This window comes from Heptranchias perlo, chromosome 23 (assembly GCF_035084215.1).
Source record: "Heptranchias perlo isolate sHepPer1 chromosome 23, sHepPer1.hap1, whole genome shotgun sequence".
Lineage (NCBI taxonomy): Eukaryota > Metazoa > Chordata > Chondrichthyes > Hexanchiformes > Hexanchidae > Heptranchias > Heptranchias perlo.
This window is the reverse complement of record NC_090347.1, coordinates 45,665,485-45,681,678: the sequence shown is the minus strand read 5'-3', so window position 1 is coordinate 45,681,678 and position 16,194 is coordinate 45,665,485. Positions and strand designations below refer to the sequence as shown.

Below are 16,194 nucleotides of genomic sequence, written 5' to 3'. Positions count from 1 at the left end.
GTATTGGGGTTTGTATTTGGATTGGGTTGTATTGGGGTTTGTATTTGGATTGGGTTGTATTGGGGTTTGTATTTGGATTGGGTTGTATTGGGGTTTGTATTTGGATTGGGTTGTATTGGGGTTTGTATTTGGATTGGGTTGTATTGGGGTTTGTATTTGGATTGGGTTGTATTGGGGTTTGTATTTGGATTGGGTTGTATGTGGTGTTGGGATTTGGATTGAAGTTTGGAGGCTGTCGGTGCACCGCCCGGGTGCAGGTGGCGCTGTGCCGCCCGGCCTGAGGTTTGCCCGAGATGCTCCTCTTGTCTCTCCCAGGTTTCCTTGTCTGTGTGTGGGGTTTGATGTGACGTGTACCCAGGGCTTGTGGAGCGGCCCAGACCCGGGCACTCGACGGTAACTGAGCTCAGTGCTTCGGCCTTGGCCTTCCCAGGAACAGAGATGCCGAAAAACAGCGGGAAGCAGCTTAGCCCCAATCCGAACCCCAACTTGCGGGAGCGGCTGGACGGACACGAGTTGGACCTGAGCCTGAGCGGCCTGAGCGAGGTGCCGGTCCGAGAGCTGGTGAGTGCGGGGCCGGGGCCGGGGCCGGGGATACAAGGTAATGGGGAGAGACTGCTTGCACTTTCTCCTTAAAGGGGACCGGGACAGGGAGGATTTCAAACCATAGTGTGGGACCCCCCCCCCCCCCGGGACCTTCGGTAAAGAGAGCCCCACCCCCGGGAACAACCCTCACCTCCGGTAAAGAGAGGACCCACACCTCCGGTAAAGAGAGGACCCACACCCCACACACCTCCGGTAAAGAGAGGACCCACACCCCCGGACCTCCGGTAAAGAGAGGACCCACACCCCCGGACCTCCGGTAAAGAGAGGACCCACACCCCAGGACCTCCGGTAAAGAGAGGACCCACACCCCACACACGTCCTGTAAAGAGAGGACCCACACCCCACACACGTCCTGTAAAGAGAGGACCCACACCCCACACACCTCCGGTAAAGAGAGGACCCACACCCCACACACCTCCGGTAAAGAGAGGACCCACACCCCACACACCTCCGGTAAAGAGAGGACCCACACCCCACACACCTCCGGTAAAGAGAGGACCCACACCCCACACACCTCCGGTAAAGAGAGGACCCACACCCCACACACCTCCGGTAAAGAGAGGACCCACACCCCACACACCTCTGGTAAAGAGAGGACCCACACCCCACACACCTCCGGTAAAGAGAGGACCCACACCCCCGGACCTCCGGTAAAGAGAGGACCCACACCCCCGGACCTCTGGTAAAGAGAGGACCCACACCCCACACACCTCTGGTAAAGAGAGGACCCACACCCCACACACCTCTGGTAAAGAGAGGACCCACACCCCACACACCTCCGGTAAAGAGAGGACCCACACCCCACACACCTCCGGTAAAGAGAGGACCCACACCCCACACACCTCTGGTAAAGAGAGGACCCACACCCCACACACCTCCGGTAAAGAGAGGACCCACACCCCCGGACCTCCGGTAAAGAGAGGACCCACACCCCCGGACCTCCGGTAAAGAGAGGACCCACACCCCACACACCTCCGGTAAAGAGAGGACCCACACCCCACACACCTCCGGTAAAGAGAGGACCCACACCCCACACACCTCTGGTAAAGAGAGGACCCACACCCCCGGACCTCCGGTAAAGAGAGGACCCACACCCCACACACCTCTGGTAAAGAGAGGACCCACACCCCCGGACCTCCGGTAAAGAGAGGACCCACACCCCACACACCTCTGGTAAAGAGAGGACCCACACCCCACACACCTCCGGTAAAGAGAGGACCCACACCCCACACACCTCCGGTAAAGAGAGGACCCACACCCCACACACCTCCGGTAAAGAGAGGACCCACACCCCACACACCTCCGGTAAAGAGAGGACCCACACCCCACACACCTCTGGTAAAGAGAGGACCCACACCCCACACACCTCTGGTAAAGAGAGGACCCACACCCCCGGACCTCTGGTAAAGAGAGGACCCACACCCCACACACCTCCGGTAAAGAGAGGACCCACACCCCCGGACCTCTGGTAAAGAGAGGACCCACACCCCACACACCTCCGGTAAAGAGAGGACCCACACCCCCGGACCTCTGGTGGAGCGCGAGCCCCTCCCGGTAAAGAGAGACTCACTCCCGGGAACAACACTTTTTCCCCCCGTGAAGAACGACCCACTACTGGGACCCCTGGTAAACAGCGACTCGCACTCAGGGACCCCCTTGCGGAGTAAATACAGAACCTGGAAACACCTGCCAGTTTCCTGCTCCTGATTGCAATCCAGTGACTCCTGCTGTAAAGTGCATGTGTGGGCACCGGGTGAGGACAGGATAGGGCTTGATTGTGATGCCTCTTGCAGCCAAGCAGCCTGCCAACACCCACCGTCTGGCTTACACATAAAGAAGAGCCATTTGGATAAGGTATCTGGTCGCAGCACCCCAGCCCTAGAGAGGAGGGGAGGATGAGACATGCTTAGGAATACAAATTAGGTACAGAATAAAGCTCCCTTTGCACTGTCCCACAAACACTTCTAGGACATGTACAGCACGGGTTAGATACAGGGTAATTCTCTCTACATATATTAGTGACCTGGACTCGGGTATAGGGGTATAATTTCTAAGTTTGCAGATGACACAAATCACGAAAATGTAGTAAACAAATGTGAAGGATAGTAACAAACTTCAGGAGGACAGAGACAGACTGGTGAAATGGGCAGACACATGGGAGATGAAATTTAAAGCAGAGAAGTGTGAAGTGATATATTTTGGTAGGAAGAATGAGGAGAGGCAATATAAACTAAATGGTACAATTTTAATGGGGGTGCAGGAACATGGAGACCTGAGGGTGTATGTACACAAATCTTTGAAGGTGGCAGGACAAGTCAAGGCTGTTAAAAAAAGCATTTGGGATCCTGGGCTTTATAGTACAAAAGCAAGAAAGTTCTGCTAAACATTTATAAAACACTGATTAGGCCTCAGCTGGAGTATTCTGTTCAATTCTGGGCATCACACTTTAGGAAGGATGGCAAGACCTTAGAGAGGGTGCAGAAGAGATTTACTAGAATGATTCCAGGGATAAGGGACTTCAGTTATATGGAGAGACTGGAAAATCTGGAGTTGTTCTCCTTACAACAGAGAAGGTTAAGAGGAGATTTGATAGAGGTGTTCAAAATCATTAATGGTTTTGATAGAGTAAATAAGGAGAAACTGTTTCCAGTGGTAGAACTGGTAACCAGAAGACACAGATTTAAGGTGATCGGCAAAAGAGCCAGAGGTGAGATGAGGAAACATTTTTTTTACGCAGCGAGTTGTGGTGATCTGGAATGTGCTGCCTGAAAGGGTGGTGGAAGCAGATTCAATAATAACCTTCAAAAGGGAATTGGATAAATACTTGAAGGGAAAAAATGTATAGAGCTATGGGGAAAGAGCAGGCGAATGGGACCAATTGGCTAGCTCTTTCAAAGAGCCTGCAGAGACATGCTGAGCTGAATGGCCTCCTCCTGTGCTGTACCTACTATGAATGTCCCATCAACCACTCCCAGGCCAGGTACAGCACGGGTTAGATACAGAGTAAAGCTCCCTCTACACTGTCCCATCAAACACTTATGGGGCAGGTACAGCAAGGGTTAGATACAGAGTAAAGCTCCCTCTACACTGTCCCATCAAACACTTATGGGGCAGGTACAGCACGGGTTAGATATAGTGTTCAGCTCCCTGCTGTCCTCATAAACCCAGCATCTGACTTACACCGATCGATGCTTTGGGAGTTGCGCTAATGTATAAATACAGAGGGAGTTACAGCTGAGTTGATCAGTGTGTATTTGGGAATGTCACCTGTGCCTTTTAGCCAGCTCCTTCTAACAGGCCATGGAGAACACGTGATTGCAGCCTACTTGTGCAGCAGCTGTGTTTGTGATTTGAGCTGTAATTCTGTCTAACCTAAGTGTACGGTAATGTCTTGATTTTGCAGGCGGCCCTGCCCAAGGCCACCATCTTGGATCTGTCCTGTAACAGTCTCGTCATGCTGCTGGTAAGTCTTTAATTATACGAGGTGTGTATTGCGCGTGTGTGGGGCAGGGTGGAGGAGAAACTAGGAATTGGCGTACGAGACGTATTACGTGACTTCACTGCTGGGCTTCAAGTTGTGTCCGTCTGCATCAAATTGCCTTCGTCGGATTGTCATGGGACACAGCACTGAAACTCTGAATTGTTGTTGGAAACATCCTAATACCCCACAGCATTCTTAAAGGCAGTTGCTGAACAATGAAATGCCTCCTTTCCTGATGGAGCAGTAAAGTCAGCACATAGCTGAACCTTACAGGTCAGAAGGCATGTGCTACATTAGCTGACCTCAGCCTGGATGGTAATACGAATGGTATGAATGGCCTCAGGACCCCTGCCTTGGGGAGGAGGAGAAAATCAGCCAGGGTTTGGAGCCTGATTGCTTGCTGCGAGTGCTCAGGTGTTTGGGGACAGAATCAGGCTTAGTTGTTGTGTCTCTGCCATCAAATGACTTGCTGCCACTTACTGTCAAGGCTGGCACTTGAGTGGGGTATCAGGGTACTGTTGGTGCCTGTGAGACCACACCCCATCGGGAGTAAATACCATTGGGAAGGAGGGGAGAGAATTGGCAAAAAAAAATCCCCCACTCAGAAAAACACCTTCAGGAGAGAGTGGGAGAATATTGGCCTTAAAAAAGATGTTAGAGAGAATGGCAATACCCTTGTGTAACTGTCAGGGGATACAGCACAGAGATTCCAGACTGTGTGTTAAAACAAGATACCCCAGAGCTTTTACAAAAACAATTACTTGACAAAAATAACAAAGCAGTGCTTGTACAGTGTAAATCTGATTCATTCGCAGCACCTCCCACAGCTTGTTATACATGGCGTGTTGTCATCTTTTTCAGTTTTTACATTTTCGTCCTTTGTCCCTGCCCCATTGAAGACATTGAGTCCTTCTGGGGTACGGTTCTATGGATGGTGGTCACCTCCAGTACCTCATCAAAGCGTCGTTTCATTGAATGCGAGTCTAGAAAGTGAGAGTTGATAGGCTGTGACTGTGCAGGGAATGTCACCGAGCCTGATTCTGTTCTCGCTCTCGGCAGGTACAGCACGCGTCAGATACAGAGTAAAGCTCCCTCTACACTGTCCCATCAAACACTCCAGGGCAGGTACAGCACGGGTCAGATACAGAGTAAAGCTCCCTCTACACCGTCCCATCTAACACTCCCAGGGCAGGTACAGCACGGGTCAGATACAGCACGGGTCAGATACAGAGTAAAGCTCCCTCTACACCGTCCCATCTAACACTCCCAGGGCAGGTACAGCACGGGTTAGATACAGAGTAAAGCTCCCTCTACACTGTCCCATCAAACACTCCCAGGGCAGGTACAGCACGGGTCAGATACAGAGTAAAGCTCCCTCTACACTGTCCCATCAAACACTCCCAGGGCAGGTACAGCACGGGTTAGATACAGAGTAAAGCTCCCTCTACACTGTCCCATCTAACACTCCCAGGGCAGGTACAGTACGGGTTAGATACAGAGTAAAGCTCAGACACTGTTATCTTCTGGCCTCTGAGTGAGACCAATTCAATGCCAGTTTTGTCTTGTGGCTCTGAAGAAGGCAGATTGAGACTGCTCATTTTTGTGTCACAACTTTTATTAGCTATTTTACCCACATTACCCCTCTTCGCCCCCTCCCCAATGGCTCGGCCTTTGCTCAGAACCATCCAATAAGTGGGCAGCAAAGATGAGGAAATCGTAGTGGCTATCAGCCCACAGTCCTGGCACTCTGTATTGTACCAGAGCATCGACTGTGTCCTCAACTCCTTGTGGAATGTTCACTAATTTTGGGTTTTTTTTCCCCTGCACTAAATGCACTGATGCACATTGATTTATGATCCCATGTATGTTGTCAGTAATTAATGCACTATTCATGTCTGAGTCTATGTGGTGAGCGTCAGCATGCTATAGCTGTCGGCTTTGGCTCAGTGGTAGCACTCTCGCCTCTGAGTCAGAAGGTTGTGGGTTCAAGCCCCACTCCAGAGACTTGAGCCCATAATCCAAGCTGACACTTTAATGCCGCACTGAGTGCTGCACTGCCGGAGGTGCATCATTTGGATAAGACGTTAAACTGAGGCCCCGTCTGCCCCCTCAGTTTGACGTAAAAGATCCCATGGCATTATTTGAAGAAGGGCAGGGGAGTTCTCCCAGTGCCCTGGCAACATCACTAAAACAGATTATCTGATCGTTATCACATTGCTGTTTGTGGGATCTTGCTGAGCGCAAATTGGTGCCGTCTTTCCCTACATTACAACAGTGACTACAATTTGAAATATACTTCATGTGTGAAGTGCTTTGGGGTGTCTTGAAATTGTAAAAGGTGCGATATAAATGCAAGTTCTTTCTTTGACCGTGGAGGGCAGTGTACTTGAATCCAATGCCGTCTTTGCCCAAGGCTCATACGCACTTTGCAGCATGAGTTACTGGATAGCGATCAGGAGTAGGAATCCTGGCTGACTTTTCCTTTCCGTTCCCTATCCCAGGGGCACTGAGGCCGATTGTGGCATCCCGGCTGCTGCCGCCTGGTTGATCCGGTGCTATACAGGTGATCCCCCCCCGAGCGGGCAGACGGGTGTAGGATTTTGTGTGAGCAGGGTGTGAGTGAATCAATACCTGGCCGGAGGTGCTTGCAGCTCGAGTGAGTGCAGGTTTTACTGGCGCCAGTTTCATTTTTGTGATTTCCCCAGAGTAGCTGCTTGTGTTTTATTGAATTTTTGTGATTTTCTTTTGTTTTATTTCTCTGTTCCGAATGACCTTGCTTCATCAAATTCAGCCAGAGTTCTGCAGCCTGACTCACCTCATCAAACTTGATCTCAGCAAGAACCAGCTACAAGAGCTTCCCTCGGACTTTGGGCGTCTCCTTAATCTGCAGCATTTGGACCTGTACAACAACAGACTGACCAGCCTGCCGGTCAGCTTCGCTCAGCTCAAGGTAAGGCAACTACTCTTAATACCTCTCGCGCATTCTTGGACAGGGTAGATTGAAAACCTTGCTTTCAGTTAGTGGATCCAAGTCTCACCTTCAGCCCCCAACCACTCTCCATGTTTTATCAACACTAGCCTAGGCCATGCCATGGGGAATGGAAATCTTTGTAATGTTTGTTCTCACTATTATGGTCAGTGCTGCTAATTTTCCTCTCTTGTTCCTCCTGTCATGCACATTCTTCTTTCTCCCTTCACCCTTGCTGTGTTAAAATCAAGACTAATCGCCCAGTGTCCTCCTCTAATTTATTATTCCTCAGGACCTCAATACTACTGTCCTCCTACAATCTGCATGCTTTTAAAATCCAAGCCTATAGGACACTACAGGAGCGGAAAAGACTGCAGTCCATTTGTATGGGTTCCAAAAACTTAACACCCCTCAATCGTCCACTCCCTCAAATCTGTATCCAATTCTCCCTTGACTTGTTCTGCACTCTCTGCCCCACCCTCTCCCTGGGCCCTCCATTCCACACGGTCACCACCCTCCGTTGAAAGCTAAATCTAAACTCTCTGTGCAACATCCAAACTTGAGCCCATGTCTTCTGCTTCTGACCTTTGCGGCAATTTCGATTTATCAGGGTTCAGTGTATTTATTCCCTTAAGGATCTTGAATAATTTCTCGTGCAGAGCCTGTGGAGCTTGCTGAGGTGATTGTGATTATCTAACTATGTGCAGAAGAGAACTCGAGCCACAGAGTTCTGATTCATTGGAGGTTTTGAAGGGGTGGAGTTGCAGAGGCTAGTGAGGAAAGTATTTCAGAAATTCACTCTGCACAACCTTGACATTCTGTTAAATAGTAAACAATCAGGGAGGTACATAAATGGACTCAGCCAGAGACACGTGGGTACTGGTGAGGAACCAACAAGATTGCTTCAGTCTTGTCCAAGTTGAGTTGGAGTAATTTATCCAGGGCTGGATGTTGAACAGGGGTAATCGGATATCACAGCAACAGCCTTGCAGTCAGTAGTGCCAGACGGGTAGAATTGGGTATCGTTAGCTGACCTAATAGCTGCATATGATGTTGCCAATGGGCTAACGTGTAGATGATGAATAAGAAGGGACTGTTCCATTTTGGGTTCTTCTACCCCTATTGTTCGAGATATTTTTGGCTTCAGTGTTTGACTACACATAGGTAAGCCCTAGTTCCCCAAGTCCTAGTTAGTGTTCTCACTTCCTCAGATATCTAGATAATGGATAATGAACAGAGGGCTATTTTCTAGATTCCTTCAGCCACTGGTTCACTGCTGTGCCTCCATGGGAGCCTCCTTGTGTTCAAAAGTGGCAGAATGACACTATGCTCCACCATGTTTTGGGCTTTAACCGACCAACACTTTTTTAATTCATTCATGGGATGTGGGCGTCGCTGGCGAGGCCAGCATTTATTACCCATCCCTAATTGCCTTTGAGAAGGTGGTGGTGAGCTGCCTTCTTGAACAAATTCTTGAACATTTATTAAATATTAATAGAACGTGATTAATAGCAGAAACATAGCCTGTATATTTGCAGTAGTTCTTACACTGTCCTAGCTCCAGGTATAGTAGAAAATAATAAATAGTTTGCAACTCTACTGCTAAAACTATTGACCACTTTTACATAGAATTTTACAGCACAGAAACAGGCCATTTGGCCCAACAGGTCTATGCCGGCATTTATGCTTCACATGAGCCTCCTCTCACCCTACTTCATCTAACCCCATCAGCATATCCTTCTATTCCTTTTTCCCTTGTGTTTATCTAGCTTCCCCTTAAATGCATCTATACTATTCGCCTCAACTGCTCCTTGTGGTAGCGAGTTCCACATTCTTACCACACTCTGGGTAAAGAAGTTTCTCCTGAATTCCTTATTGGATTTATTAGTGATTATCTTAAATTTATGGCTCCTAGTTTTGAACTCCCCCCACAAGTGGAAACATCCTCGCTACGTCTACCCTATCGAATACTATTGAACCTTTATGTAGTTGTTTTCAAAATCCTTCCCTTGCCAACTATATATCTTGTTTTCTCCAATGGTTCCAATCAGAAACTTCCCTAAAATGTCCACACCAAGCAAGTCCCTATGAAACAGTAAATGCCTCATTTTTGTCAGAGATAGAGTCTTGGGGTATGTGTGAGGAGATGCAATAATTCCGTGCAGAGTAAAGCTCCCTCTGCTCCAGCAATTTACCTCAGTAGACAATTCTCTGCTATGCCTGTGATATTTTTCCACTTTCTGTGCCAGCTACATGGTTTCTGAGCGGGAATTGGAGGTAGTTTCCCCATGTCCCTGAGGGAAAAGGACATTGGCTAATGCTGTCCCACTCAGACCTTAATAATTATCAGTAATTAAAAGATGGGAGCAAAAAAAAACTTCTATCACAATCGAAGCTTGGTGCTGCACTGAATTTCTGTGTCACTGTTAAAACGTGTTACCTCAAGTTTGTAACAATCACATGGATTTAGCTCTGTTCAGGCTCAGGAAATGAGAGGAACACATTGGTGTGGAGGAGGGACAATATTTGTCATCAAAGGAGAAACTGTGCATTTATACAGTGCCATTCACAGCCTCAGGATATTCCAAAGCACTTTACAGCCAATTAAGTACTTTTGAAGGCTAGTCACTGATGCAATGTAGGACACACGGCAGCCAATTTGTAAACAGCATTAAGATAACGGATTCGCTTTTCTCTCTACAGAACTTGAAGTGGTTGGATTTAAAAGGAAACCCACTCGATCCAGTGCTCGAGAAGGTGGCAGGTGACTGCCTGGATGAGAAGCAGTGCAAACAGAGTGCAGTCAATGTAAGCCTCACCATATGTTCTTACTGTAAAGACATGATATCAGTCTCCACGTAAACATCATCAAGTTAGATGTTTTATTTCAAACTGGTGAATAGGCTAGGGTGACCACGATCAGGTTTGGGAGAGGCTATCTTCATTGAGAAGGAAGTACTCATGTGCACAACTCAACTTGTGAATACACAAAACGAGCCTCCTTACATCTTTCCCTGGTTGCATCATTTACACACAAGTAGAATTCTACTTGTTTGAGGCAACCCAACTACCTTCCTCCGACTGGTTTTGAGCTTAGCAAAACGTAACCACCTAGGCTAGATGACAAGTGAACAGCACTCAGTCAGTTTGTTAATTAAGCTGAAAATATGTGATGCAGCAGCAAAATCCCTGGGATCCCAGATAAGCAAAGAGAGAGCATGACATTTTAGAACTCTGAAAACAGCCAGCGGTACAGCTCAAGAGATTCTGTCCTTCCAATCTTCAGTTGCGTCCAAAAACGGTGTAAAATTGTATAACATGGGGTACAGTACTGGTGGGTACAGGTCTGTCACTGTATAACATGGGGTACAGTACTGGTGGGTACAGGTCTGTCACTATAACACGGGGCACAGTACTGGTGGGTACAGGTCTGTCACTGTATAGCATGGGGTACAGTACTGGTGGGTACAGGTCTGTCACTGATGGTCATAATGTAGGGCAGTAATTTTGGTTAGAGGACAGAATATTTGAAAATATTAAATTATGTGCTCTGTACAGTAGTTATTGTGCTGCTGACAGGCGCTGTGATTCAGGGCAAAGAAAGCTTGTTAACTCTTTTTATTCTTGGATACTGCAGGTGATGCGGTACATGAAAACCATTCAGTCTGAACAAGATCGTGAGAAACAGCGGCGGCTGCAGGTTGAGAGGGGTATGAGACGAAATGTCTGTAATAAATGTTTGCTCGGGTACAGCTATTGTTCTGTGCAAGTGAGAGCGGAATAATGAGGCAGTCGACAGTTCGTGCGAGTTGCGGCCTTTTCCAATATTGTCTCCTTTTTATCCCCTGCTATCCTGAAGTTGTGGACTGTTGATGGGGGACAATTCCATGGGTGTGGGCAGCCCTCCAGTGCCTTCCCCCTAGTCGCCATTCTTCATTAGAGACTAGAGTTTGACTTGAGGGTATCAAGAGCCAAATCTAATCTTGTTCTCAGCAGACCTCCACACGGAGGTCACTGGAGAGTAAACCCTGGCTGTGTTTATTCCTTCTCTTAGACCAGAAGTGCTGGCATCAGTTGTCATGCCCCAGATCAGATCAGCTAACTCAGCACAGACCTGCAATTGAACTTGGGATCTTCCTGGATTTGTGGCTCACCTACTCAAATATCTTGACCAGCTGAGCCACCCTGGAGTGGAAGAAACAGATTTGAAGTCTCTCTTAATTGTGGACATACTCTGGATTCCAACACTTTGCTGGTGCTGCATTTGTTGTGTTTCATAACTGACAGTCACCTTTAATAGTCAGAACCCTAAAAACATTTTTGCATTCCACAGAATGTGTTACAATTTTATCTCTACACTATGTTCAGTCTTTTTCTTCTTCTGAACCACGTATCTTTTGATGCAGGTTTTTAAGGGAATTTTTGTATGACTGGGAAGCCCTTCTAGAGAGGGGTGAAGGCGGTTGCCTAAAGCCCTTTTGAGGATCAAAGCATCCTCCCCTTGTCCTTATGAGTAAGGACTGCTGGCTGTCTGTTACAATCAGAAAATGCCAATGCCTGAAGTTGGGAGTCTTACTGATTTAAGAAAGTAATTTAATGGCAACTAATGGATCTCCCGTGCCACTGCTCACAATGCGTTGGATATTAGTGATCTTAAAACGGGAGTGCGAACAGGAAATCTGTCACACTCTGTGCTTGTCTTGGGAAAGCCGCTGGCAGCTGATCTGAGCAGTGCTAAGAGCATTGTGATTGGGTAATTGGTTGAAGGGACAGTGGTCACTGGTTCTGTGACCTCATTGGTCAAAGAGACACTACATCTCTCAGACACACGCTCCATAAGTTATAAAGAAAGGACTTACATTTATATAGCACCTTTCATGTCCTCAATATGGCCCAAAGCGCTTTACAGTCAATGAACTACTTTTGAAATATAGTCATTGTTGTGATGTAGAGCAATCCGGCAGACAATTTCAAGCACAGCCAGGTCCCACAAACAGCAAATGAGATAAATAAGTTTTAGTGGTGTTGGCTGAGGGATAAATGTTAGCCAGGACACTGGGAGAACTCCGTCCACTTTATATAGTGCTGTGGGATCTTTATGTCCACGTGAACAGGCAGAGAGGGCCTCGGTTTGACGTCACATCCGAAGGACAGCACTCCCTTGGTACTGCACTGGCGTGTCGGCCTACATTATGGGCTCAAGTCTAGAGTGGGGCTTGAACCCACAACCCTCTGACTCAGGAGAGAGTGCTATCACTGAGTCAAGGGTGACACTTATAGATAGATACGAAAAACAAAAGCAGAAAGCATCCAAAAGCCGCAACTGCCAATTGTATGTTGTTGCAGAGTTGGAGAAAAGACGTGAAGTGGAATTGCGAGCCAAAGAAGCAAGGGAGCGAGAGCTGCGTAAACGGGAGAAAATGGAGGAGAAGGAGAGGCGCAGGAAGGAGTATGATGCACAGAAATTACAGAGATTCAATGAGCCGAAGGAAGAAAAACGTGATGGTGTGCTGGAAAGTAAGTGAAAGCTGGAAGGTGTGTGAGCTGTGCAAATTCTTACAGAATTTCAAACTGAATCTGGTTCAGAATTGCATCTGCTGCATGAGAGCTGTACAAATGTACTAGAAATGGGCAGGCCCCCTCAAAGCAACTTCATCGTTCTCTCGATATAAAACCTCTGAAAATTGAAATCACTTGCTTAAATTATTCTTTTCCCCTTTGCCTGCCTCAATTTTATGCCCTTGTCCCCGTCCTCTCCTGGAGGCTCGATCTCTCGTCGGGATGTGATTCCATGGGTATCAGGCCCCTCCATTACAACGGCCATTCCGCATGTGAGCTGGAGTCTGAGTTTTGACAGGCTTTCAATTGTGGAAGCCTTTAAAGTCGCCTGATCCTGTCCATGCACACACTTTCCTGCAGGGATCACTGGATGGCGATCGGCAGTGAGAGGCCCGGCTCATGTTAATTGGTTTTTTCCCCCTCCTTAGCCATAGGATGCTGTAGTGTGTCTGCTGTGATTGGCTAACTCAGCAGTTAGGGATCCGAGCTTGGTATGTGGCTCAGTACCATGTTTGGGCACCATAATCGGGAACTGCACATTCCAGGCATGATATGAAGAAAGATTTGAGAATTAGGGCTTTTTTTTTTAACTAGAGCTAAGAAGGATAAGGGATGAGATTGGAGGCTTATGATCAGATTGTTTCCACTGGTCAGCAAGACAGTGTTTAAGATAATCACAAAGAATTAAAAGGGAGTCAAGAAAAGCCTCTTTGCACGGAGGCTGGTGCGGAGTCCAGAATTTATTTTGAATAAGTAGATATTTTCTTTTTTAAAAAAAAAAAGGATTTTAAATGGTATGGGGAGTGAGCAGGAAAGTAGGGTTAGACAAAATAGCTCATGGGGAGAAAAACACCAGCACAGACACGATGGGCCAAATGGCCTGTTTCCATAACAAGGAAAAAACTTTGCAGGATGCAGACTGGAAGTGCAAGCCTTGAAGTCGACAGCAAAAAAAATGAATAATGTTGGGGTGTCAATGATGGTGAGTGCTGGAACACCAACACTGGATGCCACAGAAGGGAGAATGTAGGTTTAATTCTGGCCAGTCTAAGCTGTGCTCGGTGGGGAAGTACCTGGTGAGGCTGTGGTGTCATCCATCAGGAGAGAGAAAATTAGATTGGAGCATCCTGGCTGAGAGGTTTCTCCCTGCTCCTTGCAATTGGTCAGCACTGACCAAAGTCTGTGAAAATGCTTCCAGCCACTGCCCCTGCAACAGAAACAAGCCCAGCCACCTAGTTCTTAATACTAGATCATCAACTGTGTGTTTTAGGCTGGAATACTCTGTGCTGTGTGCTCTCACAATATGTCATCAGTTGGAAGCTAGGTTCAAGTGTACCGGTTTTCACTAAAACGTGTCTTTTTCCTCTTTTTTAGAACCAGTTTCTTCCGCAAGTCCGCCAGCTTCTCAAAAGGGGCACTCGTTCCACCAGGTGCTGCTGAAGGTGCTGGTCTTCCTGCTGCTGTGCATGGTTGCTACTGTGGTGATATGCAGGAGAACGGAGCTGCCACACGAGCAGCTGTGTAGCACCATCAACCATCTGTATGAAGACGCACTTCACGCCCTTCAGGGAAACGAGGCTCTCCAGAGGATTCTACGCAACATACCGTTCCCATGACCATTAGCCAGATGAAGCAGAGTCACTGAAATTCCTATGGAATTGATGATTAATTCATGTGTTCTTATATAGCACAAAAACCCTTCAAAGAGGTGGTATTCCATTCACTTGCCCTGCCTAAAGTCTACACAATAAAACACTTTTTTGCATTCGCCGGCCTTTGCAGTGTTCAGTGCTTTTTAAAAAAAATCTATCTTTCCCCCCCTTTTTAAATGTACTCCTGTAAACTCCCCTGGGTGACTCAGTTTGATAAAATCAAAGTAAACCGACCAGAAAGTCCCTGGTTCAATCCTTAGTCTCTACTGAGGTAGGGGTGCTGGCATTGGCCGCAGTGTCTACGGGCTAGTGAAGGGAAAGGTCAGACAGGAGACGGGACCCAGATATTTCCACAACTCTGTTGATCAGCTTTTTCTTTCCTGGGAAGTTGGCCCAATGCAGGAGTAAAAGGACCTTTTTAAATCTGTGTTCTCACTAGACTCAAATGGCTAGTAGACCTAATCTTCTGTGACTTCGGCCTGCTTTAGCTTACGGTGTCGAATTTCATAGATGATCCTTCACCTACCCACCTCTTGGCAGAAAGTTTTCTAATTGCCCATTTATACACTCTGCTTCAATGTCCTTCCCTGGTAACTAATTCCACAACTCGATTACTTTTTGGGTGAAAGATTCCCCCAGGTTTTTCATTTTTAACCTATTTGAACCTTTTGCCCCAGTGAACAATTAACCTGGATCAGTTTTGTCGATTCCCTTTGAGGTTTGTTTTCTAGATTTATTTCTAACTAGAAACCATTTAGTACTTTAAATAAAATGGTTCCTACTACCAGCAGTATTCTCATCAGAAGGAGAGCATTCCTGTCATTTTAATCATCACAAATACAGGTACTGATCCTGGCCAGATACAGCATACTTCTAAACACCAAATTAGTGAGTGATGGGAGCTGCCCGTTGAGCAACTTGGATCTAGGTCTTGCGCAGTGGTAGTGGAGGCCCTGTGATAGTGAAGCCTGTACTGCAGTGTGAGCCAACTCTCAAGTGATTGAAGTGAGAATCCATACTCAAAGGACATGACACCATGCTGACTGACAAAAGACATCAAGGGATACAGGGAGACCATTTATAAACATTCTACAATCAGCAAAATGTGACCAAATATCCTGCAGTGGAGTGCTCGGCCCCACTGATTCCTCGTGAAACCTATCAAATATCTGAAATATGAAAAAATCATAGGACTGATGGAATAATTACTGAAATCACCCTAATAGGGGGCAACCAGTTGTGGATCTAATGCTCAAACATTGGGAGATCTGGTTCCAGTAGAGTGAAATTGCATAGGTGGTTTAGGTTTACAGGGACAATGGGATGGACTATGTAAACTACCAGAAGGTTAGTCTACTAAATCAAATGAGTAGTGTTCCGAATTCTTCTATCTGCAAAGTCGGATTCTGCTGGAGAAGTATGACTGATCAGCTGTCTGTCTTGCTACAGCTAAGAGAGCAGTACATTAAACACAAAGGACACCACTGCAATTTCAACTGCCAGCAGGCATTTGACTCCATTTGGTATTCTGAGATTAACTGCCACCCAAGAAACTAATCAGAGGGGCAGAGACTTAGGGGCTTCAGAAACACAAATCTTAAAAAGTGGGTCAGGTTTGTTAAAGCTATATGTAAAAAACACCTTTGCAATCCTAAGTTTTATAAATAGAGGTATAGAGTACAAAAACAGAGGTAATGCTAAACCTATACATTTCATTGGTTGGGCTGCAATGAGACTATTATGTACAGAAACAGGAGTTCTTTTCAATGAAACATGTTTAGCAGAGAGCCGATAGAGGCAAAATTGAGAGGTTTTGATGAAGAAAATTGGGAAAAACAATTTCCACTGGTTGTTAAGTCAGTAACTGAAGGGCATATATTTAAGATCATTACCAAAAACAGGTTAGAAATTGTTTTTACGCAGAGTTGTTA

At 46.8% G+C, this 16,194-nt stretch overlaps 1 protein-coding gene across 1 annotated transcript; it reads left to right on the top strand.

Moving 5' to 3' along the window:
- The first annotated feature begins 300 nt into the window (after nt 1-300).
- Nucleotides 301-14,379, top strand: lrrc59 (leucine rich repeat containing 59). The gene is made up of 7 exons (XM_068004424.1): nt 301-561; nt 4,007-4,066; nt 6,876-7,034; nt 9,756-9,860; nt 10,690-10,762; nt 12,399-12,569; nt 13,986-14,379. Exons 1-7 carry the CDS (start codon nt 439-441, stop codon nt 14,225-14,227), a joined length of 933 nt encoding a protein of 310 aa, XP_067860525.1. The 5' UTR covers nt 301-438; the 3' UTR covers nt 14,228-14,379.
- The last annotated feature ends 1,815 nt before the right edge of the window (nt 14,380-16,194 follow it).

Excerpts from the sequence above, each read along its gene's own strand:
- lrrc59 (XM_068004424.1), top strand. The coding sequence starts at position 439 with ATGCCGAAAAACAGCGGGAAGCAGCTTAGCCCCAATCCGAACCCCAAC. Across the intron at positions 7,035-9,755 it reads TCAGCTTCGCTCAGCTCAAG|AACTTGAAGTGGTTGGATTT; the intron begins GTAAGGCAACTA and ends TTCTCTCTACAG. Across the intron at positions 10,763-12,398 it reads GCGGCTGCAGGTTGAGAGGG|AGTTGGAGAAAAGACGTGAA; the intron begins GTATGAGACGAA and ends ATGTTGTTGCAG.